This window comes from Helianthus annuus, chromosome 15, assembly GCF_002127325.2.
Source record: "Helianthus annuus cultivar XRQ/B chromosome 15, HanXRQr2.0-SUNRISE, whole genome shotgun sequence".
Classification (NCBI taxonomy): domain Eukaryota; kingdom Viridiplantae; phylum Streptophyta; class Magnoliopsida; order Asterales; family Asteraceae; genus Helianthus; species Helianthus annuus.
In genome coordinates this window covers 47,738,342-47,758,076 of record NC_035447.2, presented here as the reverse complement: position 1 = coordinate 47,758,076, position 19,735 = coordinate 47,738,342, and the positions used below count along the sequence as shown (strand labels likewise).

The following is a 19,735-nucleotide window of genomic DNA, read 5'->3' as shown; positions in this document are numbered from 1 at the left end:
ATCCATGAAAACCGCGGGTGCGTTGGTTAATCCAAAGGGCATGACAACAAATTCGTAATGGCCATAACGGGTTCGAAAAAACAGTTTTAGGAACGTCTTCCTCCTGAATCCGTAGCTGATGGTATCCTGAACGCAAATCGATCTTAGAGAAACATGCTGCACCTTGTAGTTGATCAAACAAATCGTCAATTCGGGGCAAGGGGTATCGGTTCTTAATGGTTAGCTTATTCAATTCCCGATAGTCGATGCACATCCGAAACGATCCGTCCTTCTTTTTGACGAAAAGGACTGGCGCGCCCCAAGGAGAGGTGCTTGGGCGAATAAAGCCTTTTTCGAGTAATTCCTGGGGTTGATTCGAGAGTTCCCGCATTTCGGATGGCGCGAGTCGATAAGGCGCTTTGGCAACGGGGTTAGCTCCAGGAATGAGGTCGATACGAAAGTCGATATCACGACTTGGTAGTAGTCCGGGAAGATCATCAGGGAACACCTGAGGGAATTCACGAACCACTGGAACATCTTTGACTTCAACTTTCTTTTTCTTTCCCTTCTCCGCTACTACGATGTTGGCCAAGAAGGCTCGGTATTCCTTGCGGAGATACTTGCTGGCTTGAATACACGACATAAGCTTGAGACCTTTCGACGTTGTTTCACCATAAACACATAGGAGATCACCATTCGCGAGCGAGAATCGAATCATCTTTTCAAAGCACACAACTTCAGCATGGTTTTCACGAAGAAAGTCCATGCCTATTATGACATCAAAACTTCCGAGTTGCATCGGAATAAGGTCGATCGGAAAGATGTGATTGTTGAGTTCGAGGGTACAATCACGGAGTACTGAGTTAACAGCAATAGTTCTCCCTGTAGCAACTTCGACTTCGAATGACGAGGTTAGATAAGAGCGCTTACGACTAAGGAGCTTCTCGAATTCAAATGACACAAAGCAGTTATCGGCTCCAGTATCAAACAAACATGATGCGTAAATACCATTCACAAGGAACGTATCATTAACCACGTTGTTATCCGCCTGAGCCTGACGGGCGTTGAGGTTGAAAGTTCGGGCATGGGCTGCTTGCTGGTGCTGCTGAGGCTGCTGTTGTTGCTGTTGCTGCTGGGGCTCTTGCTTGACTACCCTGTTCGGGCATCTGTTGGCAAAGTGGTTAGGGTCACCACATGCAAAGCAGACTCTAGCATTGACTGCTGGTGCTGGAGCTGCTGGTTGGCCTTGAGGAACAGGGAGTAGAGCTTGGTTGACAGTAGCTTGAGCTGGGGCTTGGCGAGGACCATAAGGCAGTTCACAGTGAAATGACCGTAGAGGTTGCAGTGAGCGCAAAAACGACAAGCTAGACCCACTGGATGATGATACGCACATGTCGGGCAGAGTGGGTGAGGGCCTGTGTATGCACGCTTTGCTGGCGGTGCATTGATCACTGGAGCTGAACGCTGGTGCTGCTGCTGTTGAGCTGGTACAGATTGCCGAGGAGCAGCATTAGTTGCGGCAGCACAGCTCTTGTTGCCGGAATTGTTGTTGTGGTTCTTCTTCTTCCTTCTTGAGGACTTGGAGGATTGAGCAGATGAGTCGGTGGGTGTTGCAGTGGCTTGATGCAGAGACTTGGTTTGCTTATCCCAGAAACCTGACCTGACTCGCTTATCGTTGATCTCAGCGGCGAGTAGGTAGGTTTCCTCGATTGTTGCTGGCTTGGCGGCGTGAACGAAGTCGGGTACACAGTCGGGTAGAGCTCGGATGTACTTCTTGATGGCTTGATCTGAGGTCTTGACTTGGTCAGGACAGATAATGCTAAGCTGCTTGAAGCGAGCAGTGAGAGCAGCGTTGTCTCCATCCTTCTGCTTGATTTCCCAGAACTCGTCCTCCAGCTTTTGGCGTTCATGAGGAGGGCAGAATTCTTCGATCATGATCGCCTTCAACTCCTTCCATGATAGCCCGTAAGCTGCATCGTTTCCGCGCTTGTTTCGTTCGGCCGTCCACCAGTCTAGTGCACGGGACTGGAAGACACCTGTAGCATTGAGAGTGCGGAGATGCTTAGGACATCCGCTCTGGCGCAGAGTGACTTCGACCGAGTCGAACCAGTGAAACATGGCTGTCGGACCATCTTCGCCAGTAAACTCCTTTGGCCCGCATGCTTTGAACTGCTTAAAGCTGAAAGCAGCCTTTCTTGAATCCTTGGAGATCTCAGTTCGGGATTCTTCCGACGACTTGCTAGCGTTTTCATACACCTCACTCACAGCTTTCGCCACGGTTTTGGAGATGATAGCAGCGAGACGTCGGTCTCTCTTTTCTTGGCGGGTCAGACGTTGACGTGATCCAGACGACGACATGGTCTGCAACAGACATCGTCACAGGACTCAACACAACGAAATCAAATCTCACCTCACACGTCTAGACTACTAAAGCTTAGAATCACGTCGAGACACGTATCATATAAACATATAAGCACATAACCACATAACCACAGATACACATAAGCACAGAAGCACCTAGAACACAGAAGCACAGGAGCACAAAACACAGACACTTGTAAATTACCTAGGCATTAATCACTGAGGTAGTCAGAAAACAGAAACCTATCCCTCAAAGTTCGCGTGTCCTTCGAATATCATATCGAATAGCATCTTAGTCGTACAACATAGTATAGTATAAGATCGCTCTAGAATTGCGATAACTGGATGTCGAATTGAGATAGAACAGCAATTGCGAGTCGTGTGTGTTGATAGCAGAAATCGAGTAATATCCAAAACATAAGCATAAAACAAGAAAGCACCCTAAACACATAAAAGTCAACAAGTCATCAGAGTACACAGTCACGGTTCTCAGAATCGAAATACATAAAATCGAGAAATAGACTATCTGCGGCTACTAGACATCGACTACCCAAGGCAACTCGACTATTCACAGTAGACTTGTCGTCACTTTCGACTCTAGAGGTCGTCTCTCTGCCTCGATTCTTGGGCATTCCACGCGCGTTCCCTAGGTCATACTTGTGAGTTCAGGTCGTTGGAGTCCATCGAAGCCTTGGTGAGGTAAATGAAATCCAGAACAAACTGCCAAGGTCAGGGTTTCACCCCTTGGCTTAGCAATTTCTTCCTTGTTTTTTAATAAAATAAAGGAGGTTACTCGTCAAAATATGGATTTCACTCCTGATTTGGCATAACCTCCTTGGTTTGTTGGTGAAAACAATGAGATAAGCATGAATAAACGAATAAAATCAGCATAAGTCAGGCAGTTTGGTCAGGAGTTTGCGGCTTTCACACCTATTCCCAACTAAACTTACCGACTTTTATTTGAAAATTCGAGTGCAGTGATAGAGGAGGATCGCAGAACTTAGCACATAAACTCGGTCTGATGGTTCCTAACTATAGTCTAGGTCTCTAAGACAGCGACCCGGACTAGGTCGTGTCGGCCTAATTCCCTATAGTTATGGCTCTGATACCAATCTGTCACACCCCAATCGATGGCGGAATCATTGGGGCGTGGCACTGAGCGAAACAGATTGTTCAAAGAAGTTCCATAACAACTATTATTACCAAATAGTTTTAAATATCACGTCCCATACCGTGACCCATAAGATAAATCTAGTTATTACAGGCATAGATATTCTTCAAACAAAACATGTTCCGACAACTCAGATTTAACATATAAATATAAATTGTCTTGGTTTCTAGACTCTTCCTAGCCTCGATTTCATCATCACACGTCTAAGCATCCTAGCAACTTAAGCACCTGTCACATACGTTAAAAATAAAGTCAATACATAAAATGTAAAGGTGAGCATACAAGTTTGATAATAGCGTATAGAGTTTCGAATAGTTTACGCATAACCAGCACGTACACAGAGGGAAATGATGCACGTTAATTATCGACATGGACCCATCAATACCAGTGACTGCGGGTTGACTGTCCGAGACAGTTCGCAATACATGATCACCACCGTAAATCATGCAAGTAGATTGTCCTTAACAACCCCCGTGTGAACGGGTGCTGAGTCCAAACTATAGTACTACGTTGCTAAGGCAGGTAGACAGCTTTCCACGTGTAAATATAATAACAAGCATACATTTAAATCACGTAATACATGCAATCGGTTAGCGTTCAAATAGTTTGTATCGTGTGTTCGTTTGTGATTTTGATAGGTAACGTATGTAACACCCAAAAGTGCTAAAGCAAAAAGGGTTCGAGTATACTCACAGTGATTGATTATGGATTGAAGGGAGCGTTGAGAGTAAGATTAGCCTGAATAGTTCGATAGCATAATGATAAGTACCGCGGAAAAGTAAACAAGTATGGATCGATCGAATGGGCTGGTCGATCGAACGGCAGGTTCGATCGAACGGCCTGTTCGATCGGCTGGTATATCCGATTGGACAGTCCTGTTCGATCGGCCGACTGGCTCGATCGGCTGGACCATTCGAGTGGATTGTTTCTTCCTCTGGTGTGTTTGTGTTAGAGGATTTGAACTTTGGAAGTTTTTGTTGCAGTATTTGGGAACACTGAAGTGTTCCTACCTTTTGAAGTCGTTTGATCGAACGGTTCGTTCGATCGGCTAGCTCACTCGATCGGCTAGCTCACTCGATCGGCTAGGAGCTTCATGTTAGTCCCCAACTGAATGTCACTCGATCGGCTAGGAGCTTCATGCTAGTCCCCAACTGAATGTCACTCGATCGGACAGTCTGTTCGATCGGCTGACATTCTCTACTACGAACAAGTTGCGAAAACGATTAAGTGTTGAAGCATAGTATCTCATGATCCGAGCAGTAATGTTTACTCATCGAGTGACCCATTCGATTGAACATTACTTCGTCAATACTATTCTTCAAAGTTTGGGATTGTGGGACCATGTGCTAGCCGATCGGCTGGCCCGGTCGATCGGCTAGCATACCCGATCGGCTAGGCTGTTCGACAGCCTAGCCGTTCGGCCAGCATTTCTAACCTGGTCGGCCTTTCGTCTAACACTTGGTTGTTTGTTGATTTGTTATTCTTTCAAGGTATCTTGACAACGTGTTGAACTATGATAACCTTCGTTCCCACCTGTTCCCTTGGCTCGAACAGGAATCACCCAAGTCCGGCCGGTTGAACGGTTTGGAATGTCAGTTTAGAGTTTAACCGATATCGGTGAACCTTGTTCATAGAACCCGAATCTTGAACCTTCTAAACCATTGGAATGATTGGTTAGCTGGTTCAAGCTCCGTTCCTACTGGTTTGAAAGTATTGAGTGTAAAAGAGTTGAAAGAAAGTTAAGATTCCTTCTTTCAATTCTTCACAACTTAAAATGTTTAGATCTATGAAAGATCTTAACTTGTTTATGTGGAAATTGGTTAGATCTAAGCTATTCATTGTTGGATGATGTCAAAGTTTGAAGTTCATCAAGAACACCATGATGACATCACCCAAGAACACTTAGATTTTGGTGATTTCACGGTTAGAATTCAAGTTTTGAAAGATAGAAAGGTGTAGAATCAAGTGATGACCATGAACGTACAAGATTTAGAGTGAAAACTTACCGGAGTTGAGAGAAATCTGAGAAAAGGTGGAGAAGATAGCTGGTTCGGTCAGAGCTTTCCAAAAGTGGAAAGTATGACAATGACGGCCCTATTTATAGGCTTCCAAAATAGGAAAGTGTCAGCTGATCGGCTGGGAGATCCGATCGAGTGGCCTGCCCGATCGGCTGGCAAGGTGCTAGCCGATCGGTTGACCTGTCCGATCAGGATGCTTCCTGTCCGATCCGCCACGCACTTTGAGTATTTTTGCGACGATTTTTGACATTTCGATTTCGATGGACGATGATACGAATACGATAGAGTTCCTAGTCAAATTACTTTTAATCCCAACCACTATATCTAACATACAATCTTCTATTAGTCACGTTTCGTTGTCAGTTTCGATTGAGTTCGATTGCCTTTCGAGTTTCGATTCGATTTTCGATTGATTTGCTTGAATACCACACCAAACATGAAGTAAGCACGCACAAGTAACACATAAGGCACACACACACGTATAACAATACGACAATTCGCATGATTCGAGTCTCGAGTTCGATTGATTGTTAGATCGGTCTGATTACTGATTAGATTAACTTTATCGCATTGTTACTTCCTATCATTCCCAGTCGTAGATCGGTTCGCATTAAAACATATTCGATTACTTCGATTCTTGCTGATTACAACACTTACTCCACATAATACAACTAAAACACAAAATCGACTATCTACAGTCAAAGAAAGTCAAAGTTGACTTGGACTTTGACTTTGACTTTGACATTCGAAAACACGGGGTGTTACAGTTATAGTTCTCCCCATACAGTTGGTTTTGGTCAGGAACCAAAGATGTCTCATCAAAGATTTTGGTTATGTGACATATATTGAAACTCATCCACCACACCACTCAAAGATGTGGCTTCTAAAAAGTTTGAGAATATGTTGGGTATAAATAATCGTCTATTATTGAATACTTAAAGCCATTAGTGAGAAATTTATTTATGGCTCATTGTTTTTCACTTTATGAATGAATGTTCCCAACATTGGGGGGAGATAACAAGCAGTTGGAAAGTGAAAAGTGGAATGAATTATCATGTCATCTTGATCCTTAGACTATAAACGGTGAACCAGAAGTTCAAAGGATAATTCATTTACCAATGTTAAAGAACAAATTACCAGACAAGCTCACTGACCTAAATATAGTGACTAAGTAAGTCACATAATCAACTGCTTATGCTCCAGTTATATTTGGGTCCCAAGAGGATAACCACATAGTTTGTAATAAGTCTATTGCACGCCTAAAGCATGGTAGACTAGTTGATTCCAATAATAAAGTTCCTCGAAAATTGGAGCAAATAATTAAGATGGTCAAGTCAAGGTTATAGTAATAAGATCTCCTGAAAAGACAGTAGACATGATGGTTCAAGAAGAACCTCAGGTATTTGAAAATAAAGAGATCTCGATAAGTTGTATCATGTCTAAGATATGTATGGAATCGAAATAAAAATCGACGTCGTTATAGTTTTGTATATAATGTAGCGCTTGAAATAATTAAATGATGAGGATCAAGATTTGAGATCTGCCTATGAACGTAAACATAGAAATGATTGGCCAAAATGGAAAGATGCAAATAAGGCAAAGTTGAATTCTCTAATGACATGGAAAGTATTTAGACCAACAGTCCATATAACTAAAGTTGTAAACTATGTTGGATATAAACGGGTCTTTTATGCGAATTATCTGAAAATAAAATTGAGTGATATAAGGAAAAATTGATGGCACAAGAATTTCCGCAAAGATCTATGATTGATTATGAGGAGACGTATTCTCCAGTGGTGGATGCATTGACTTTCCAATATTTTATTAGTCTGGTAATATAAAGAGAGAATTGATATGCATCTTATGAATGTTATGTATCACTTGATACTAAAAGTTTACATGAAAGTCCCTCAAGGATTTGAATTATCAAAAATCATGTAAAATGAGTTCTCAAGAACGATATGATCGTTGTATACAAATTCATATTTGAATACATTGAATATAATTGGAACTCCTGATGAGTATCGTAAAACATTTAAGTGCTTATAAGTTTAGTTGAAACATCTTAAGGATGTAATTCTTGTGCACCAATAACTATACATAGAAAACTTGTGCCTGGTTATTATGACATCTTAATGTACAATGTATAAGCATGGTACAATATGGATTAAATATTCAAGACATCCTTGCATATGATATAGAAATCAGTGAGGAGGGATATGTAATAGAACTCATAAAGAGTGAACGCACATACATTGTTTTTCAAAGTTGAAAGAAGTATGTATATGATTGCAAATGCCTGAAGCATTGATTTCATGTCCTCAAGAATGTATCTTTAGAAATTTAAAGATAGTATGAACTAAAATAGTCAAGTTGAGTGTTGTACAACTCATGATATATTCTGATAAAGAGCAATATAAGTTTGATAATATTATCCATCTTTATCAAATGTTCTTTCTTAAAAGCTTACTATAATCGCAATTTACAGTGATGATGTCTGAGCATCATCAAGAGAAACCGGTGAGCTTTATGAATGTTATGTATCACTTGATACTAAAAGTTTACATGAAAGTCACTCAAGGATTTGAATTATCAAAAATCATGTAAAATGAGTTCTCGAGAACGATATGATCGTTGTATACAAATTCATATTTGAATACATTGAATATAATTGGAACTCCTGATGAGTATCGTAAAATATTTAAGTGCTTATAAGTTTAGTTGAAACATCTTAAGGATGTAATTCTTGTGCACCAATAACTATACATAGAAAACTTGTGCCTGGTTATTATGACATCTTAATGTACAATGTATAAGCATGGTACAATATGGATTAAATATTCAAGACATCCTTGCATATGATATAGAAATCAGTGAGGAGGGATATGTAATAGAACTCATAAAGAGTGAACGCACATACATTGTTTTTCAAAGTTGAAAGAAGTATATATATGATTGCAAATGCCTGAAGCATTGATTTCATGTCCTCAAGAATGTATCTTTAGAAAGTTAAAGATAGTATGAACTAAAATAGTCAAGTTGAGTGTTGTACAACTCATGATATATTCTGATAAAGAGCAATATAAGTTTGATAATATTATCCATCTTTATCAAATGTTCTTTCTTAAAAGCTTTCTATAATCGCAATTTACAGTGATGATGTCTGAGCATCATCAAGAGAAACCGGTGAGCTTTTAGAAGGGGAATTTTTCAATGACCCTAGCACAGTCTAATTATTACTCGACTTGCAGCCCGAGTATATTTGTAATCATACTTTTATTCATGTATCAAACTACATCTAGAAGATGTTGGTGAGACATTTTAGAAAGGAGCTCAACCTTATAGTATGTTAAAAGGTTGTTTAGACACTTTTTATAAGAAATGATTATTATCATCTCTTACCAAAGTAGAGATTCTCATTTCAAAAGTACCATGGCTAAAGTGCAATTGTGCATTAACTTAACTTTCTAGTTATGCATGATAATATATATTTTGTATTCGAATTTATCAACATGATATTGCACATGTCCAATGAGGAGACATCTGAATGGTAAAGCAGATATATCAATACCCTAAAGGTAAGAATGATATGTGTCTATATTTTACTAACCCATGAAAGCTAGTTCTGTTAGTCTTGTAGAAATAAAGAATGTAACACAAATAGTGTTGGATCTTATGGTATTTGTTCGCAAGAGGAAGCACTAGAAGTCTCACAAAAAGATTTTACAACATTACTCAATATAATGGATTGCACTTTAAGGCATCAAACGACAAATCATTCTACAAAAGTTTTGAGCAACTTTCAAGGAAGATGGACACACGTCACTTAAAGGATGCATATTATAATGAGGGGGAGATTTATTCAAGTTGCACTCTTTTTCCCTCACTAAGTTTTGTCCCATTTGGGTTTTCTTAGTAAGGTTTTTAATGAGGCAACATATCTGATCCAGAAGTATCAGAAGAAGAAAATACGCGTTGCACTCTTTTTCCCTAAGCTGAGGTTTTGTCCCACTGGGTTTTCCAAAGCAAGGTTTTTAACGAGTCATCATCTCAAAGCATACAAAGTTGATAACCAAGGGGGAGTGTTATAAATATATTATATTATGTGGTTATCAACTCCTTAAATAGATTAGCTTGTTCTCCAAGACTTTTTCTCCTATATATATTCATTGTATTCCTTTGTAAAAACACACATCAATCAATAAGATCAATCTCTTTCTCCCTATAATCTTGTTCTAGTAGGCTAGTTTTACAACACTATATATATATTATTATAAAAACCGAATTACTATTTATACTCACTTTCTAATGGGTATAAATGATTTTGTTTGAATGTTTTTTCACTAAATTTTAACCACTTTAAGAGATAACAACTCTTCCTTTTTAAAAATTTCGTAAAATGCGTAAATTCTAGATAAATTAAAGAGTAAACTGCCATTTTGGTCCCTGTGGTTTGGTCATCTTTGCCACTTTAGTCCAATACTCAAACTTTTTGCATCTGGGTCCCTGTGGTTTCAGTTTTATTGCCATTTTGGTCCAAAAATGAAATCAGTATTTTCTCCTTTTCTGCAAGGCAAAATGATAATTTCTTTTTTATAAATAAATACCATATTTTATAAGACAAATATGACCTGATTTTATTTTTGGACCAAAATGGCAATAAAACTGAAACCACAGAGACCCAGATGCAAAAGGTTTGAGTTTTGGATTAAAATGACAAAAGTGATCAAACCTTAGGGACCAAAATGACAGTTTACTCTAAATTAAAAGAATGTAATATACTAAAGTTTGTTAGATGACTTTTTCTTGTAGGACTTATTCGTGGAAAACAGAAGAATATGTTAATACTAGATTAGAATCCCTTGTATTATACGGGCTGAATAAATGTGAATTTATATACTAAATAATAAAATAATATATCTTTAAAAACTTTGTTTATTACATGGATTGAATACATATAATTTTATATACTAAAAAAATAAAAATTTATATCTTAAGAAACCCCTTGTATTGTTGCACAGGTTGAATAAATATAATTTTATACATCAAATAATGAAAAAAAATATTAAATAATAAATTATTTATATATTTCAAAAACCCCGTGTATTGTACGAGTTGAATAAATCTAATTATATATATCAAATAATAAAAAAAGTTATATTTTTAAAAATTCATGTATTACACAGGTTGTATAAATGTAATTTTGTATAGTAATTTATAAAAAAAGTTATATCTTTAAAAAACCCCGTGTATTACACGGGTTGAATTTATATATCAAATAATAAAAAATTATATTTTTAAATACCTCATGTATTACACGGGTTGGATAAATGTAATTTTATATAGTAAATGATAAAAAAAGTTGTATCTTAAAAAAACCCTATGTGTTACACGGGTTGAATAAATGTAATTTTATATAGTAAATAACAAAACTTATATCTTTAAAAAACCTCGTGTAATACATGAGTTGAGTTCTGATTAATTTCAGATTTTGATTTCCTGCATTTTCTCTCCTATTAAATAATAATATTTTTTCTCTCCTTAAAATTACATCTTAAGTCATATTCTTATTTTTATAAAACATATTTAAAAAATATATAATATTTTATTTAAAATAAATATATTTAAAACATTTACTGCTTATAAAAAATTAAATATATTTAAAACATATTACTGATTATAAAGAGTCATAGACAATTTAAATATGTTACCTAAATTTGGATGTAAAAGTATAAACGTAAATATTAAAATAAAATCTCTCTACGATATAATAAAACTATAATGTAACCTATTCCTATATCTAAGGAAATATATTATAAAAATAATAATTTAATATTAATAGTATATTTTCTAAATAAGTTTTTAATCTATACCATATCTCTACGTATATCTCATAATTATATATATATATTAAATAGTATATCTCTACGTATATCAATTATTTTACCTAAATTTGTATGTAAAAGTATAAACGTAAACATTAAAATAAAATCTCTCTAAATTAAAAATAAAATAATAAAACTATAATGTAACCTATTCCTATATCTAAGGAAATATATTATGGAAATAATAATTTAATATTAATAGTCTATTTTCTAAATAAGTTTTTAATCTATATTATATCTCTACGTATATCTCATAATTATATATATTAAATAATATATCTCTACGTATATCTCATAAATAATTATTTAATTTTAAATAATTATTTAATTTTAATAGGCTAAAAAATAGATGGCTTTAATGAGTGACATGTGTTCTCAAAGTGGTTACTTTTATTATATAGTATAGATTTTATGTTATTATCTTATTTATAAAGTTATCGTCAGTAGGATATGTTAATATTTTATGTTATTTTCCTATTTATAAAGTTATGTTATTTTCCTATTTATAAAGTTATCGTCAGTGTCAGTAGAATATGTTAATATTTTATGTTATTTTCCTATTATAAAGTTATCGTCAGTGTCCAGATTGAGCTTAACTGAATATAATATTTTGATTATTTCCAGGCAATATTATTATAACTATTAATAATTAATTAACATGTTAACGGTGACAACGATCGTTATCAGTTATTCTTACTTTTGAACGGTTGTATTGTTTGAAATTTTCAAGATAAATATTTCCACAACCATAACTTCGACACGTTTGTATAGGATAGTAGGGGGTGTGAAAAAACCGAATTAACTCAATCATAACTGAATTAACTGATAAAATCGAACCGAAAAAATCGAACTAAATAAAAAACCGCTGGGTCGGTTAATGTTTTTTTTGAAAACCAAAAGTAGCGGGTCGGTTATGGTTATCATTTTTTTCATACCCACCATAACCGAACCGAACCGACATGTAATAAATCTTTGTAGGATTTAGGACTTTTCACCATATTCTTAATATTTAATGTTTTTGACTGAAGATTTTTAGTACTTATTGGGTTTTCATATCATTTTGTGGTTTTGGTTGAATGTTTATTAGAATCTATGGAATGTATCATATCACTTTATTTGAATATTCGATAATAATTGGTATTAATATTATAGATTATATGTATTTTTAATACTATATAATATACTAATATATACAAATATGCAATAACAATGTATTCCATGTTAAAAAAAAAAGTAAGCTATTTTTAGTAAAGCTAAATACACGGTTAACCACCCATAACGGACCCGCTATAACCATCAAAACCAAATAACCATAACCACCATAACCGATCGGTTATGGTTATGGTTATCCAATAACCAACATCACGGTTATGGTTATGGTTTTTGGTCAAAACCGACCCATGCACACCCCTATAGGATAGTTGTTACTGCTATTGCCACTTAGGCTATAACCTACTGACAGCATAAATTATCTCTTGTGGAGAGATCAAAGTTTAATCCTTGAAAAGTGTAAGTATTTAAGCGGAAAAATTTAGCTGTTAAAAAAAGTTGTTACTATATTCAGCAGTCACCTGGTAGTTAACTATTAAAGTAATCAAATTGAAGATAACATCTTAGAGGCTGTTTGACAATATCTGAATGGTTAAGTACTGAACCAGTAAGAGGTCTGAACCATTAAGTGCTAAATCCGTAAGAGGTCTGAACCATTAAGAGTCTGTATAATACTTAACCGTTCAGAGACAAATGTCTGACCAATTCAGATCAGAGGTCTTAACCATTCAGACTCTGTATAAATCTTAACCATTCAGAGGCAAATGTCTGAACCATTCAGACATCTGCTCGTGAAACAAACAGTCTGAACCATTAAGTATTGAACCAGGAAAAGGTCTGAACTATTAAGAGGCTCATTAAAAGTTAAACAACAAGCCCCTTACTTTACTTTCTCTTTGATGAGTGTGATGCGGCCCAAATGTCAAAGACTACTAAATTGGAGGAGGCCCACTCATCAAAGTCAACTGGGCTGCCCATTAGGCTCAAACGGATCTGTAAGAAACCCGCAAGACTGTCATAACTTGAATAGCTTTTAAGACTCTTTGATCATGACCTACAATCATTGAATAGCTTTTTAACACTCTTTGATCATGACCTACAATCATTAATAGCATCTTCATAGTTACTTACAATATTAGAAAACTAAATTAGTAGGTTATGGGTAACTTATCTATTACAATATTGATTTTTGCTGAATACAAATGAAGAAAGGATTACAAAATATAGGCACAACAATTACAACAAAGTACCTACACAATAAAGTAAATACAACAAATGAACAATATTATCTAATATCCCCCCTCAAGCGAAACGGTGGAGGACCAATACGAAGCATGTCTCGAAACTTTTTGAAGAGAGGACCGGGAAGACTCTTTGTAAAAATGTCAGCCACCTGGAGCTTGGTTGGAATAAACTTTGTAGCTAATTTGCCCGCATCCACAAGTTCACGCAAGAAATGATAATCGAGGTCAATATGCTTAGCACGTTTGTGTGAGACAGGATTCTGAGTTCTGAGTGAGAAAGATGGCGCTTTGATTGTCACAAAGTATAGTCGGTCTATCTAAAGGTAAGGCATGAAGTTCCTGAAGGAGATGAGTTAACCAAACAATTTCTGCAGCAGTGTTCGCCATAGCTCGATATTCAGATTCACAACTGGATCTTGCAACGGTCGGTTGCTTTTTAGCACTCCAAGAGATGAGGTTTCCACCTAGAAAAATAGAGTAACCATACGTGGAACGACGCGTTTCCAAACAACGAGCCCAATCAGCATCAGAGTATCCAAGAAGAGATGTATGAGAAGGCCGAGTGTAGTGAAGACCATATGCAGCTGTACCCTTGAGATAACGCAAAATCCTTTTAACTTCCTGATAGTGAGCAACAGTTGGAGCATGTAAAAATTGACTAACTTGATTGACAGCATATGATATGTCAGGTCTCGTGATCGTCAAGTACTGGAGAGCACCAACAATGGAACGGTAGTGAGTGACATCTGGAAATGATTCACCTGTAGAAACAAAAGAGACATTTGTGCTTAAGGGTGTGGGAGCAGGTTTTGCTTCCAACATCTTAGCACGGTTTAGAATATCAATGGTGTATTTAGACTGATTTAAGAATAAGCCATTTTTGGTGTAGGTAACCTCCAGTCCTAGAAAGTAGTTAAGTTCCCCCAGATCTTTGATAGCGAATTTATTGTTTAGGCATGAAATGAATGATTTGAGGGAATGAGATTGGTTACCCGTGAGAATGAGGTCATCAACATAAACAAGAAGATACATGATACATGAGTCCCGATGCAAAACAAAAAGAGATGGGTCAGCTCTACTACAGACAAAGCCGTAGTTGGTTAAGAACACACTCAAACGATGAAACCAAGCCCTGGGGGCTTGCTTTAGACCATAAATGGCTTTGTTTAATTTGCAAACATAAGATGGAAATCTAGGATCAATAAAGCCCTTTGGTTGTTCCATATACACTTGTTCATTAAGATGTCCATGCAAGAACGCATTATTGACATCTAACTGATGAAGGTTCCACCTGTTAATAACAGCAAGAGCGAGAACAGTGCGAACCGTGGCAGCCTTAACCACTGGACTAAACGTATGAGAATAATCAAGACCAGGAACCTGAGTGAAGCCCTGCGCCACAAGACGGGCTTTGTGGCGTTCAATAGACCCATCCGAATGGAATTTTGTTCGAAAAAACCATTTTGAACCAACAACATTGGCATTGGAAGGTCTAGGAACAAGAGTCCAAGTGTTGTTACGCTGAAGAGCATTGAATTCAAGTTCCATAGCGTGTAACCATTTTTCTTCTTTGGCAGCTTTGATAAAGGTTTTCGGATCGGTTGATGCAAATAGAGCTCGATGAAGTGGTATGTGTTCAGTAATGGCAAGATCAACCCTATGGCGGGGTTTAAAAATTCCAGACTTCGCACGAGTGATCATGGGGTGCGAGGGAATAGGAGGAGGGTTCGGAATGGGTGTGGGTGGGCCGGTAGTTGTGGAAGAGTGGTGTGGGGCGGGTGTGGGATCATGTTGGGATGTAGAAGGGGAGTCGGGTGGGGTGCTATGAGGGGTGGAAGTGGGTGTAACAGTGGGGGTAGACGATGGTGTTTCGGGTGGTGTAGGCATGTCAGATATAGGAACTTGGTTAGGGACAGAGTGCGATTGAGCCGGAAAAGAGAAGTTGCTGATGTGTGAGTAAAGGCAACATCTGTTTGTGCCAATAGATGTAGTTAGATGGGTTGAGTTTGATTGCGATCATAGGTGCAAGACCATTCATGGGTGGGATAATTGAGGTAGTGTTTGATGATGAAGCAGCCATGGAAAAGAGAAGGCTGAGAGATGACAGAAGGCTGCAACAAAAAGAAAAAAAAAAGGGAAGAAGATAAGGTCAGGGAAAGTGATCGGGTGGGGGAAAAGGAAGGAGCAGAAGAAGAGGAAAGGAAGGGGTTGGGGAAACTTAATACTTCTAGTAATTGTTGGCTGATACCATATTACAATATTGATTTTTGCTGAATACAAATGAAGAAAGGATTACAAAATATAGGCACAACAATTACAACAAAGTACCTACACAATAAAGTAAATACAACAAATGAACAATATTATCTAATATTATCTCTAATTTATTATCTCTTCATTTGATCATGAAGAGATCGAGCACCCAAGGGATGGTTGTACGTTGCCATTGCCCGTGTTGTCCGAGCTTCTCTCCTCTTCACGAGTGATACTCACTTTCTCCTTTCACCATCCCCCATCCCCTTTCACATCCTCATTGCGGGCATGCTCTTTAGATGGGTTTTTGAAAATAGATTTTAACTGAAAAATCTGACCAGATTTTGATTTTAGATAAAAATGATAACAAATTGAAACCACAGGGACCCAGATTCAAAAAGGTTTAAGTTTTAGACTAAAGTGGTAAAAGTGACCAAACCTCGGGGACCATTTTGGTAGTTTACTCAAAATAAAGTGTTAATGTGTCATGTGACAACAGCATATAACAATACCAAATCGAATAACACAATGTGACAACACTCACAAACCCTTCATTTCTTTGGCTTTTATAGTAACATTCAATCCACCTCAAACATGAATACAAACTGCAATTTCAATTCACTACCAAGGAGTGATCTTTATTTTTTCACACTAGTTCACCCCCTAAACACCACAACACAAACACTTGCAACCAATGCATAGACATCAAGCATTAATATAGAACAACAATCATTGTTTGATTGAAGGCTCTCTTCTTTCACAATCATCAAATACTTTGATGTGATGAGTGACACACTTCATGATCAAATTCAAACCTTGATCCATAGGTTCAAAAAAGAATTTCTATCAAAGAAAACCAAGTCCCCAATACACCAAGAATCACACCCAAAACAATCATCCCCAAATCCCACATAAGTTCTTCCCTCTTCAACTCATCCTTAAACGCGATGTAATGAAACAAAGCCGGTAACACCAACCCCAACACGCAACAAGTACTACTCCCAACAAGCGATAAAAAATCCGTGAAATTCGGCACGAAAAGCGCCACCAAACTAACCACCATAACCAACACCCATCTCATCCACAAACAATACCTCCCTTCCCAATACCTTCTTTCCATAACTTCATAAACCGGATTCATCATCAAAGGAAATGTAAAGAAAAGATTCACACAAAGCCCTAATTGCACTAAACTACTAAGAACCCCTTTACCCATATTAGCAGTAATAATATCCCTAGTGTTCTCACCAAAAGCAAAATAACCCAACACCCCAAATACCCCATACATCCCAGCAATAAACATCATAGCCCAACCCAAAACCGACCCGAACCGTTTCTTATCTCGTGCTTCCGATTCCAACGGCAACGCCATTCCAACCCCTTCGAAAGAAAACAAAGCAACCCCAAGCCCATAACAAAACATAGGAAAAGAACCAAAAGCATGAACATCAACAGTATTTTTCGCGAAAACCGCGACGTCTTGCACCATCACAACCCCCATTGCACCAACATCAACAATGTCAGCAAAAATACTCAAAGGGGCCAAAAGGGTCAAAGTGGGAATTGCATTTAATCCCAACTGAAACGGAAAACAACCCCATATGTAAACCGTTTTAGCTTGCATTCCCAAAATGTAACTACCATTAAGGTAGTTACGCGATTCAGTTGGGATTGCATTGAACAAATTCGCCAACGTGTTACCAATAAATATCAAATATCCAACGCAAAAACCCGCTTGGGACGCAATAATCATTATATCAACAGCTAGACGACCAACAGGACCACAAACAGCGAATCCTAGATCACCAAACGAGTTAACTTTTGAAAACATGATTGGGGACTCGAGTTTTCGTCTAGTTTGGATCAACAACATCATGCCACGATAAACAAGACCCGCAACAGCGAATATCATGAGGACTCCAGTGAGCCAACCCGTGCGCATGAAGGTGTACGGGAGTCCTAGAACGCCTGCGCCAACGATGGCGATGAACACGTTGGCGAATGTTTTCGGCGTTGATGACAACGAGTCTGAGGTTTCTAAAAGAGGGGTGTCTTCTCTAGGGACCGATCGGATGGGGTTAGAGGACGAAGTGGCGTCGTTTTGGTCCGCGAACACCATCGTGATTGACTTATTAGTGATTGGATCAAATGATGATAGGAAGTTGTTTATGAAAGATTTACATTAAAATTGGTGATGATTTTTTTTTTTAACGGAATATGATATTTTGTAGGAGGCGTGACGTGTTTGAAAATGTGATGAAAATATGAAATGAAATAAAGAATGTGAGTTTGTGACAGATGTGTGGATGGAAACAGGTGGTTAAATGCGACTACGCGTGAAGTTGAGTACGATGATTGGCGTGTTTTTGGATCATTATAGGGCCCACTATATATTTTTATGAATGCTTTTGTCGTTTTGGAGATTAGAGTTGAATAAAGATTGAAGAGGTAATGGGATTTGGCCAGTTGGGCTTGGGCCAATCACACGAGAAACATGTGAAATAAAATAAATATAATATAATGTGATACACATAATGAATAAAAATATACAGGTGTTTTTGTTTAAAGAAACAGAAACAAAAATTGTATTCAGATCAAATTGGTTTGAAATTCAGAAATTTGTATTTGATTTGAAAAGTATTGCTACAAAAATATAAAACTGATTTTATGGAATTAGTAGTATCACCTAAAAATATGTGAATTATAAAAATTTGATGTGACAAAAAATGGCATCGATATTGGTGGGATAGACTACATAATAAGGATCATGCTAATCACACACAGCCAAAATAATTTTCACACCCCTAAGCGTTCCGCTTTGGCCATAGCGCGGCGCTTAGGGCGACAAAAGGTGATACGAGGTTTCGAATGACTGACTGAGTGACAGACTGACAGACATAAAGGTTACTAGGTTTCAGTCGCCCCGTGAACCCTAAGCGCCGCGCTTTGGCCATAGCGCGGCGCTTCGATCCCAAATTCTGGCTTTAAATCACTGGCCAGACAACAGATTCATCACTCGAATTGTTTTCTGTCGATCTTCTTTGCTCTATTAGTTAAATTTTTTGAAAAAACGATGTCGTGGTTCAGTAACTATCTTTTCGGTGATTATTCTGACGAGTCGGTTGTTCCTGATTCTTACGAGGGGACCGCTATTTCTGACTCGTTTGAGAAACCGGTGTCGTCCAACTTGAGGGAGACAGAGGTTGTATCTGGCATTCGTTATCGTGATAACACGGTGCAGCTGGATTTGAATACCCCTGTGGAGGACCCTTACGCACAACAAGGTTATTCGAATTTCGGTTACGGTGGCGAGTATAGCTTTGTACAGCAGGAGTGTTATCCAAACGACAGTTACGGTTGTCAACAAGGTTATTCGAATTTCGGTTACGGTGGCGAGCAAAGCTTTGTACAGCAGGAGTGTTATCCAAACCAGAGTTACGGTTGTGAACAGAGCTTTGAACATCAAGTCTATTCGAATCTCGGTGACGATGGTGAGCCGGAGGATGTGTCTGTTGACGAGGAAGTTGTTACCCGGTTACATTTTCGTTTGATACAACGCAGACCTTTTCGTCACGTAAAGAGTTGGTGCGTTGGGTACAAGACACGGCAAAAGACAATGGTTACCTCATTGTGACAAAGAGGTCGAATAAAAGAGGAGAGAATTACAAGATTTGGTTTCAATGTACTTTTGGTGGGGAGCATAAGAGTGTAGCTACACAGAGGAAAACGGGTAGCAAGAAAATAGGCTGCCCGTTCGAGATGATCGGGTTTTCG

At 37.8% G+C, this 19,735-nt stretch overlaps 1 protein-coding gene across 1 annotated transcript; it reads right to left on the bottom strand.

The window, feature by feature from the left end:
* Window positions 1–16,464: 16,464 nt before the first annotated feature.
* Window positions 16,465–18,226, bottom strand: LOC110911374 (amino acid transporter AVT3B). The gene has a single exon (XM_022155981.2). The coding sequence runs from the start codon at window positions 18,078–18,080 to the stop codon at window positions 16,791–16,793; it is 1,290 nt and encodes a 429-aa protein (XP_022011673.1). The 5' UTR covers window positions 18,081–18,226; the 3' UTR covers window positions 16,465–16,790.
* Between the last annotated feature and the right edge of the window lie 1,509 nt (window positions 18,227–19,735).